This window comes from Neophocaena asiaeorientalis, unplaced genomic scaffold (genome assembly GCF_003031525.2).
Source record: "Neophocaena asiaeorientalis asiaeorientalis breed wild unplaced genomic scaffold, Neophocaena_asiaeorientalis_V1.1 scaffold119, whole genome shotgun sequence".
Classification (NCBI taxonomy): Eukaryota; Metazoa; Chordata; class Mammalia; order Artiodactyla; family Phocoenidae; genus Neophocaena; species Neophocaena asiaeorientalis.
The window spans coordinates 3,800,912-3,812,069 of record NW_020175821.1 but is presented as its reverse complement, the minus strand read 5'-3'; the positions used below and the strand labels follow the sequence as shown (position 1 = coordinate 3,812,069).

The 11,158-nt window shown below is 42.2% G+C and overlaps 1 protein-coding gene across 3 annotated transcripts in view; it reads left to right on the top strand.

Moving 5' to 3' along the window:
- The window catches only part of EIF2AK4 (eukaryotic translation initiation factor 2 alpha kinase 4), a 102,416-nt gene that overhangs the window by 31,574 nt on the left and 59,684 nt on the right, over nucleotides 1–11,158 (top strand). For 2 of the 3 annotated variants that reach the window (XM_024732418.1, XM_024732417.1), the window contains 3 exons: nucleotides 1,736–1,851; nucleotides 4,979–5,136; nucleotides 6,020–6,555. In XM_024732418.1, the coding sequence (XP_024588186.1) occupies nucleotides 1,736–1,851; nucleotides 4,979–5,136; nucleotides 6,020–6,555 (810 nt within the window). The remainder of the gene's footprint in view (nucleotides 1–1,735; nucleotides 1,852–4,978; nucleotides 5,137–6,019; nucleotides 6,556–11,158) is intronic. The other variant, XM_024732419.1, reaches the window with a different exon arrangement.

The following is an 11,158-nucleotide window of genomic DNA, read 5'->3' as shown; positions in this document are numbered from 1 at the left end:
CCCCCACCCCAAAAAAAAAAAAAAAAAGAACCAAGGGGAAAAATCAGATCGAAAGTGGGTAGGAGGGAGGTGGCAGCTTTATTGACTTCGCAGTACCATGAAGAGTAAATAGAAGGGGCAGACATGGAGACAGCAAGTGTAGAAGTTTGAAAATGAAAAACAAGGTGGGGCATGGGATTGAGGGAGAGTAGAATGGACGTGGGAAAGATATATAGGCTGAGGGAAGGAGCCGATATAGAGGAACAGATTGAACATACAGGAGAGAGGGACTAACTGATGGAGCAGGGTCCCAGAGGAGACTGTAGGGATGGAACTGAGGACAGGGCAGCTGTCCTTCCTCACAGTCCGGGAAAAAGAAAAAATGGGGCAGACGCCAAGTAACTTTCTAGGTGGACCCACAGAAAGTGTGGGCTTCACTGCTCATTTCTTCATGTTCTCAGTGAAAGTGGAGGTCAGTATCACACTCAGAGTGAGAGGGCTGCTTCCTAGGGATCAAAGCATTTCTTCCACGTGTCCAATCCTGACCATCAAGAGCTCTCTCCCTTGCCTCATCCCTGCAGAGCTCTCCCGATTTACTCGTTATATTTGCGTTATAATCTAGCTTCCCAGCTATTGCTTCCCACTCAGAAAAAAAAGTAGAAAAAGGGAAAGAGAAGAAGAGGGGTTGGGCTTTGTGTGTTTTGAAGAAGTCGTGAAGGGGAAGAGCAGAGACCAGAAAGAGAATGAGTGAGCATTCAATAGTGGGAAGCCCAGGTGGTGATCAGGAATTTGTGGTGCTCCAAGCCCGCCATTTTGCAGGTTTCTCCAGATGTGTGTGTGCACGAGATGTGGGGTCAATATGGAATAGAGCTAAATCACTGCTGTAGAACTTCTGTGATGATGGAAATGTTCTCGATCAATGCTGCCCAATAACATTTGCTTATATAGCTACTAGCCACTTGGGGCTGAGTACAAACATACCTCAGAGATGTTGTGGGAACAGACCACCACAATAAAGCAAGTCACATGAATTTTTGGTTTCCCAGTGCATATAAAAGTCATGTTTACACTATGCTGTGGTCTATTAAGTGTGCAATTGCATTATATTTTTAAAAAACAATGTACATACCTTAATTTAAAAATATTTTATTGCTGAAAAATGCTAATAAACAGCATCTGAGCCTTCAGTGAGTCGTAGTAGTAACTGATCACAGATCACCAAAGCAAATATAATACAAATGAAAAAGTTTGAAATATTGCAAGAATTACCACAACGTGACACAGAGACTTGAAGTAAGCAAATGCTGTTGGAAAAATGGAGCTGATAGACTTGCTTAATGCAAGGTTGCCGCAAACCTTCAATCTAAAAAAAAAAAAAGCCACAGATGCTTTGAAGTCCAGTAAAGCCAAGTACAATAAAATGAAGTATCTCTGTACTTAAGTGTGCCTATTGCAGTTGAAGAACTGAATTTTTCATTTAATTGAGTTTGAATTGAATTTAAGTAGCCACATGTGGGCTAGTGGCTACCATACTGGGCAGCACAGGTGTTAGAGCAGGGGTTTGTAGAGTTCATGTGGGGAAGACTCAATGGCGAGTGGGGGCTTGGACAGCTTTCCCATTAGCACCTTCAGCTTAGTTCCCAGCAGAGACAGATGTTGGACAGTGAGTGGGCTAGTAAGCAGGAAGAAATGGAGGGGCAAGAATTTCCTGTGTTAATCTTAAAGAAAAAAATCGTTGTCCAAATTTATTTTTAAGGCGAGAACGTCAGTATTCTGTGTGTAGTAGTGAAGATTCTCCTGGCTCTTGTGAAATCCTGTATTTCTCTATGGGTAGTCCTGATCAGCTCATGGTGCACAAAGGGAAATGTATTGGTGAGTAAACTAGCTAAACTCATTTAAATTATTCTAATGACGAAAGTTAATCATGAAGGAATGGGGTAGAATAGATGCCGCGTCGTCTAGACCAGCGCGGTCCAAGGAAGACTCTTTAAGATGATAGTCAACCTAGCTCCTGTTCCTGATGACTAGAAGAAGTCACTCAGGTTTCCCCTTCTGTAAAATGGAAATAAAACCCCAGGTTCTTGGGGCAATATCATTAGCAGAAAGGTAATTTAAAATTTGCCGTCATTAGAATTAGCCAAGCTTTTCAAAACCAAAATGGTTGGAATATTATGAATCAGTAGAATTTTGCATCTTGTGCATCTGTTGCTGATAAAATATGTGTAACAAGATGAGTTCTAATGCCTATGATCTTTAATGGTCAAGTCTCATTTTCTTAATTTGCTGTCCACCTGCTTAGCGTTTTCCTGCTTGGCATGCGGTACCAGACCAGGAAAACAACTTTATTTTCTATGTGTTTTATTTAGCAGTTTAGCCATCTTATTTAGCAGGTGGCTATTTGGAGTGAATCTCATTCAGCAATTTGCTATTTGAATTGTTTATATTAAAATCAAGTTTTCAGTATCTACTTCCTTTGCCCTAAATGTACATGATCTTTTATCAGTCATACAGATACAGCCACTAATTGGTGTAGGGATCACTTGCATATGGTGAATTTGACAATTAAGTTCAATTTTCAATCCCATGAGTATTCTTACCAGAGCTAACAGGTAGCTAAATTACCTGGATCAAGTTTGCTTTCTTTCATTATCTTTTCCCTTCCTCTTTGAGGAGGTATAAGTAAACAGGGGAGTTGCCAGGGAGAGGGCAGCAGGTGGAGGAAGAAGAAATCAAGCATCTGAAGTGTCTGAGATCTGGACACTCAACCTTGGCTGACTGAGGCAGCCTGGACCATGCAGGATTCTGCACATACGCAGAGCCTGCCCTGTTCAGACACAGCAACTGTTTGGGCAGGTTTAAGACCTTGATAGAGATGCTTGGCTTTGGTCCTGAGACTGTCCTTGACTCTGAGGCATTTCCGACTCATGAATTGGCAACATTAAAACTCACTACTTTTAATAATCTGGGGAAATCAGGAAGGCAAATTAATCCAACTGCTTATTACCTTACCTTTGTCTCCTAGTCTCACTGGTACTCATTAGACAGATTCACCTTATTTAATACCCTCATGAGGAGACACATTTGCAGCCTGAACTTTTTTTTTATAAAACCACCAAGTAAATTATTTATTTTGTTTTCTCATGACGGGTCTAGTTTTTAAAATATGCCCTAATTTTCTAAGAAATGTTTTTGTAAAAGATCAATAAATTAACATTTGCTTTAAAGCTGTTGGAACTAGAGGGAATCAAGAACTTCCCTAGATATTATTCCTTATATATTAAAGCATTATAGAGGCTTCTGTATAAATGATCATTGGTAGCACATAGTAGAGTATCAGTCTGAGCTCTTTTGGTAACATTTTCCTTCAGCCTCACTGCAGTGTGTTCTTTTGTCCCTTTTATTATCCCCATCACACAAAAGTGACAAAAGGAGGGTGGCAATAATGAACTATAATACAAAATAAAAACCCAGCCAGCAATTATGAAATACCCACTTAGTCCCAGTTGGGGAGATAAATATTGCAAGACATTGTGCCATATAATTCACGAATTTAATTAGGCTTTATGTAAATCACATCACATTCCGTCCCATAAACGTTTACTATCATGTGTCTCCAGCGTGTGCTGCATAGATCCAACATTCCACAGGTTGCTTCCTTTGATTGACACATTTTCAAACATTGGGTGTTTTTTTTTTCCCCTTAGCTGAGAATGTCAGGAATTATGACTAGCATAACAGATCATTTAAAATAAAATCTCTTAAATGGTCAGCATTTCTATGAAGTAAAACTGCTTCTCTAGGTGAGTTAGTTCAGCCACATTTCTCCAAAGTATTTTTGCCAAGACCACTTTGTCTTATGTATACAGGTTACTTCACTTTTCATTATGAAGATAATGTAGCATCATGGAGAACTATCAATATTATTTATATAGTAAGAGAAAAAGAATACGAGAAAAAGAAAAGAATATCAGTGGTTCTCAATTGGGGCGATTTTCTTCCCTAGGGGACGTTAGGTGACATCTAGAGATATTTTTGATGATTAAGACTAGGGTAAGGGGTGCTACTGGCATCTTGTGGATAGAGGCCAGGGATACTGCTGAACATCTTACAGTATACAAGTCAGCCCTCTTCAACAAAGGATTATCTGGTCCCAAATGTCAATAGTGTCCAGGGTGAGAAACCCTGTTATATATGCTACGATTTGGTAAATTAGGGGAAAAAAAACGGGTAGAGGGAGCTAGAAGAGAAATAAAACGAAATGGTGATATTGTGGGTGATATTTTTCTCCACTTCCAATTTTTTGGTGATTTTCTATTATAGTCTTTAATAAAAATTCAGATTTTTGTAAGAAAATTTTTGGTGTTACAAAAATTGAGCTCTCCCAGGTATAGGTCGAAACCATATGCCTATCGCTAAATGAATGTGTCTCTCTCACACGCTTCAAATCTAAACTGTCACGACTGGTTCCTTCCCTTGAAGCCATTGGCCAGTTTGTATTTACTGAGCATATTCACATTTTGTGTTTAGAAAATCATTGATGTATTCAAATTTCCAAATTACTAAAACCTGTTCTCACTGTGTACACTCGTCTGCATTGATGGAGCGTTCCTAGTTCGAAACACCTTCTATTACATTAGTTGGTATTTAGCAGCTCTGTGAGGGTTACTCTACCACACCAGCAGGCGCGGTCATCAGAGGTGGACTGGTTATGAAAGTAACATCGTCAGTAACGGCTAGTAGAAGAAAACATTAGTCCGATACTAAGATCTCACTGTCGAATCTTGTCCCTTTGTAAAATTTAATATTTTAGAGTTTAGAGTATATTGTTAAATACCAAAAATTAGTTACAAAAGAGCATGTATTACATGAAATCACATTTTTCATAGTTAGTACATGGTATCCATTGTTGAATGAATGATTGTCTATTCCCTCTTTTTTTTTTTAATGCCCACAGAAAATGTACCAGTGAAATTTAATTATATTTTCTTTCAATGTGCAGGCAGTGATGAGCAGCTTGGAAAATTAGTTTACAATGCTTTGGAAACAGCCACTGGCGGCTTTGTCTTGTTGTATGAGTGGGTTCTTCAGTGGCAGAAAAAAATGGGTCCATTCCTTACCAGTCAAGAAAAAGAGAAGATTGATAAGTGCAAAAAGCAGGTAGGCATCCAAGATGGCTCACTGAGCAAAAGGACTAATCTCGAGCTTAAGGCGGTGACAGAACAAAATAGCTGTTCATTTCATTGGCCACCAAAGATGACCCAAAATGCTGAGATCTGTTTAACCAGAGAGGGTGGTGGAAGACCATAAGTTTTCTCAGCCCCTGCTGCCTCTTTCAGAACTTTCACAACACGGTCAAAACTTTTGCAGCTGCTTCTCAACCTCCTTTCTCAGCCCTTATTATTCCATTAATAGCTGTCTCTCCAACCGGGATTAAAGAGTACTTCATAACTGTGCTATTTGCAATCATTTGCATTTTCTCAGTTTTTTGAAATACTGCTTCACAACTGAATTTTTGGGGACTGGAGAATTTTATTGTTCTTTATAATACTGAGCTTAAGGAGAGCATTTAATATTGCATATTGCAGTGTTACATAATAAAGGTTATAAAACAGTAGGTAAAGCATTGTGTTTGGAAATGTATGTGTATTTATGACAAAAAAAAAAAACCTGGAAGTAAAGACACTGAAATCTTAACAGTTGTCTTTGGGTAGTGACCGTAAAGATAAATTGTGGGGTTTTTCTTTTGTATTAGTACTTATTAAAATTTTGACAGTGAATCTTTATAATCAGGAAAACTTATTTTTAAATTAATGTTTCTTTTTTCTGTTGGCCATATCACAAAAGAAGTTGCTTTTGAAACTTGTCCATTTTTATGAACTTGTAGGTTGACCATGTGGTTTAGGAGAGGACTCAGTTCAGGGCATATTCCTTCTCCTCTCCTTTGAAAGTGCATTTTCTATTAAATATTTCACTTTTAAAGTGAAACACTAGTTAATGCCTACCAACCCAGTTATCACCTTACTGGTTTTTTCCATACCAGATTCAAGGGGCAGAAACGGAATTCAACTCACTGGTAAAATTGAGCCATCCAAACATAGTACGCTACTTTGCAATGAATCTCAAAGAGCAAGACGATTCCATTGTGGTGGACATTTTAGTGGAGCACACTAATGGGGTCTCCCTCTCGGCCCACCTAAGCCACTCGGGCCCTATCCCTGGGCATCAGCTTCGCAGGTACGCGACTCAGCTCTTGTCAGGCCTTGATTATTTGCACAGCAATTCCGTGGTGCACAAGGTTCTGAGTGCATCGAATGTCTTAGTGGATGCAGAGGGCACCATCAAGATTACAGACTACAGCATTTCTAAGCGCCTAGCAGACATTTGCAAGGAGGACGTGTTTGAGCAAACCCGGGTTCGTTTTAGTGACAGTGCCCTACCTTATAAAACGGGGAAGAAAGGGGATGTTTGGCGTCTTGGCCTTCTGCTGCTCTCCCTCAGCCAAGGACAAGAGTGTGAAGAGTACCCTGTGACCATCCCTAGTGACTTACCAGCTGACTTTCAAGATTTTCTAAAGAAGTGAGTATCATTGAGATTTCTCTCTAATTGCACTTTACTCCTATACTTTTGTTTGTGCTTGAATGTGCTAAACGTCTAAGTCATGTGTATAAGCTGAAAAGTGAACAGTATTAGAGTTTATTCTTTGTTCTCCCAATCCTTTCCCACCCACATATGTTCTGTTTTCTCACTTATATTTATCATTCCCATAACTCCTACATTCTTCTAAATTCACTTGGGCTCTTAATAATAGGTTTTCAAACTACTTTTTGGGGACTGCCTGTTATACCCTAGGAAGTCAATAGGGATTGCTAGGAGGAGAAATGCCCCAGGTATTCCAAATGGAATACCTCTCTGTCCACCTTTGCTGCTGGTTCCTAAGGGGTCAAAGACAAGGCCTCCCATTTAGAAAACAGCTTAAGGGGCATTAATGTGAGCAGTAGGGAGCGGCTGTACATGAAGCTGAAGCTTCGCTCACTTGCCGTCTGTTCACCTCCTGCTGTGTGGCCCAGTTCCTAACAGGCCACAGACGGGTGCCAGGGGTTGGGGACTCCTGGCTTGTGGGATCTTAGTTCTCCAACCAGGGATTGAACCCGGGCCCTCAGCAGTAGAAGTGTGGAGTCCTAACCAATGGACTGCCAGGGAATTCCTGATTTCATTCTTCAGGATGTCACCTTTAGCTTTCTGCCCTTCCTCATTGGTCAAGAATAACTTAGTAGAGGTTAGCAATAGCATTATGTATTTTCACATACAACGCTGCAAACTTTAAGTAGAACCTATCTTTTCACATTTAACAGTAAAAGGAAGGACTCAGTAGGTAAAACTTTCCTAGTTTTCCTCTTAAAGAAAAACTCTGTGCTATCAGGGTTTTTAAAAATTTATTTATTTTATTATTTTATTTTATTTATTTATTTTTGGCTGCGTTGGGTCTTCATTGCTGCGCATGGGCTTTTCTCTGGTTGCAGCGAATGGGGTACTCTTCATTGCGGTGCGCAGACTTCTCACTGCGGTGGCTTCTCTTGTTGCAGAGCACGGGCTCTAGGTACATGGGCTTCAGTAGTTGTGGCACGTGGGCTCAGTAGTTGTGGCGCACGGGCTCTAGAGTGCAGGCTCAGTAGGTGTTCCACATGGGCTTAGTTGCTCCGCGGCATGTGGGATCTTCCCGGACCAGGGATCGAACCTGTGTCCCCTGCATTGGCAGGCGGATTCTTAACCACTGCGCCACCAGGGAAGCCCACTCTGTCAGTTTTGAACTTGAGATCAGCACTATTTCTTGTTCTGTTAATAATATGGTTCCCTTTAGATTGATTAGTATATTTCTTTCTTCATAGAGTGGTTTGATAGACTGTGCTTGGTTTAGAAGCAGCTGTACAGTATTGTTTTACTACCTTTGCTGTCCAGCCCCAGTTAACAAAGGAAAAAAAATCATTCCCAGACAAGTATAGCAGCATTTCATTTGTAATTATATTTTTACTTATTGGTGAACATCCTTTGGAGAAAGGTTTTGTTTCACATCAGTCTCTGTGATGGAAAAGAGCCCAGACTCAGAGCCAGACAGCTGGGCTCATATCCCACCTTTATCCCTTCTGGCAAGTGACTTAAACTCCCTACCCTGAGTTTCCTCCTCTGAAAAATGGGGATAACAGCAGAGTTGTCTCTTGTTATATTAATGAGGTGGATTTGGAAAGTACCTAAGGATGGGGCTGGTTGCCAGGAGAACCAACCACATGATTAAGGGGTTTGTAACTGTCAGTCCCACCCCCATCCTCTGTGGAGAGGGGAGGGGCTGAAGGTTGAATGATCACCAGTGGCCAGTGAGTTAATCAATCATGCCTTTGGTAGTGAAGCCTCCATTAAGAGCTACAAAGGACAGGGTTCAGAGAGCTTCCGGGTTGGTGAACACACAGAGGTGTTGGGTAGGTGGCGGCCCGGAGAGGGCAAGGAAGCTCCAAGGCTCTTCCCACATACCCCTATGCATATCTTCCGTCTGGCTGTTTCTGAGTTATAGCCCTTTACATTAAGCTGGTAACCTAGTGAGTAAAATGTTTCTGATTTCTATGAGCTGCTCTAGCAAATTAATTGAACCCAGGGAGAAGGTCGTTGGAATCCGGTCACAGCCTGGGCTTGCTACTGGTGTCCCAAGTGGGGATGGGGATGGCAGTCTCATAAGACTGAGCCCTTAACCTGTGTGATCTGATGCTCTCTCCAGGTAATTAGTGTCACAATTGTGTTGAACATACGACACCCAACTGGTGTTGGGGAATTGCCTGTTGGTGTGGAGAAACAGCCCCTCCCCTCAGTAGAATTGGGTGCAGAGCCTTGTCTGTGGTCAAATGAAAAAAGCAAGTTGAAGAATAATATGTACAGGATGATGTCATTTTTAAAAAATCAATATCCACAAATTAAAACTTTATCGTTTGCTTGGACGTTTGTCCAAGACTTTATCCTTACCAGTAGTGTTTTAATATTTGGAAGGAGAAAGTATTCATGTGTTACTGATGTAATAAAAAATTAATTAAAAAAATGGTTCTGAAGAACCTAGGGGCAGGACAGGAATAAAGATGCAGATGTAGAGAATGAACTTGAGGACATGGGGAGGTGGAAGGGTAAGCTGGGGCCAAGTGAGAGAGTGGCATGAACATATATACACTACCAGATGTGAAATAGATAGCTAGTGGGAAGCAGCCGCATAGCACAGGGAGATCAGCTCGGTGCTTTGTGACAACCTAGAGGGGTGGGATAGGGAGGGTGGGAGGGAGGTGCAAGAGGGAGGAGATATGGGGATATATGTATATGTATAACTGATTCACTGTTTGCTCTTTAGTTCTTCTAGGCCCTTGTTAAACGTTTCTTGCATTTTCTCCATTCTATTTCCAAGATTTTGGATCATCTTTACTATCATTACTCTGAATTCTTTTTCAGGTAGACTGCCTATTTCCTCTTCATTTGTTAGGTCTGGTGGGTTTTTACCTTCCTCCTTCATCTGCTGTGTGTTTCTCTGTCTTCTCATTTTGCTCAACTTACTGTGTTTGGGGTCTCCTTTTTGCAGGCTGCAGGTTCATAGTTCCCGTTGTTTTTGGTGTCTGCCCCCAGTGGCTAAGGTTGGTTCAGTGGGTTGTGTAGGCTTCCTGGTGAAGGGGACTAGTGCCTGTGTTCTGGTGGATGAGGCTGGATCTTGTCTTTCTGGTGGGCAGGTCCACGTCTGTTGGTGTGTTTTGGGGTGTCTGTGGCTTTATTATGATTTTAGGCAGCCTCTCTGCTAATGGACGGGACTGTATTCCTGTCTTGCTAGTTGTTTGGCATAGGGTGTCCATCACTGTAGCTTGCTGGTCATTGAGTGAAGCTGGGTCTTGGTGTTGAGGTGGAGATCTCTAGGAGATTTTCACCGTTTGATATTACGTGGAGCTGGGAGGTCTCTTGTGGACTAGTGTCCTGAAGTTGGCTCTCCCACCTCAGAGGCACAGCACTGACTCCTGGCTGGAGCGCCAAGAGCCTTTCATCCACACAGCTCACAATAAAAGAGAGAAAAAATAGAAAGAAAGAAAGAAAGAGGATAAAATAAAATAAAATAAAATAGAGTAAAATAAAATAAAGTTATTAAAATAAAAAATAAGAAAAAAAAATTAAAAGGTAAAGAAAAAATGGACGGACAGACCCCTAGGACAAATGGTGAAAGCAAAGCTATACAGACAAAATCACACACAGAAGCATACACATACACACTCACAAAAAAAGAAAAAGGGGTAAAAATAATATATCTTTGCTCCCAAAGTCCACCTTCTCAATTTGGGATGATTCGTTGTCTATTCAGGTATTCCACAGATGCAGGTATATCAGGTTGACTGTGGAGATTTAATCTGCAGCTCCCAAGCCTGCTGGGAGAGATTTCCCTTTCTCTTCTTTGTTCGAACAGCTCCTGGGGTTCAGGTTTGGATTTGCACCCGCCTGTGCGTGTAGGTCGCCTGAGGGCATCTGTTCTTCGCTCAGACAGGACGGGGTTAAAGGAGCAGCTGCTTCGGGGGCTCTGGCTCACTCAGGCCGGAGGGGAGGGAGGGGCACGGAGTGCTGGGTGAGCCTTCGGCAGAGGCCGGCCTGCGTTCTCCCGGGGAATTTGTCCCTGGATCCCGGGACCCTGGCCGTGGCGGGCTGCACAGTCTCCCCGGAAGAGGGGTGTGGATAGTGACCTGTGCTCGCACACAGGCTTCTTGGTGGCGGCAGCAGCAGCCTTAGCGTCTCATGCCCGTCTCTGGGGTCCGCGCTGTTAGCCATGGCTCGCACCCGTCTCTGGAGCTCCTTTAAGCAGCGCTCTTAATCCCCTCTCCTCGCGCACCAGGAAACGAAGAGGCAAGAAAAAGTCTCTTGCCTCTTTTGAAGGGGCTTCCAGTGTGTGGAAACTTTTCCTCCTTCACAGCTCCCTCCCAGTGGTGCAGGTCCCGTCCCTATTCTTTTGTCTCTGTTTTTTCTTTTTTCTTTTGCCCTACCCAGGTACGTGGGGAGTTTCTTGCCTTTTGGGAGGTCTGAGGTCTTCTGCCAGCGTTCAGTAGGTGTTCTATAGGAGTTGTTACACGTGTAGATGTATTTCTGATGTATCTCCGGGGAGGAAGGTGATCTCCGCGTCTTACTC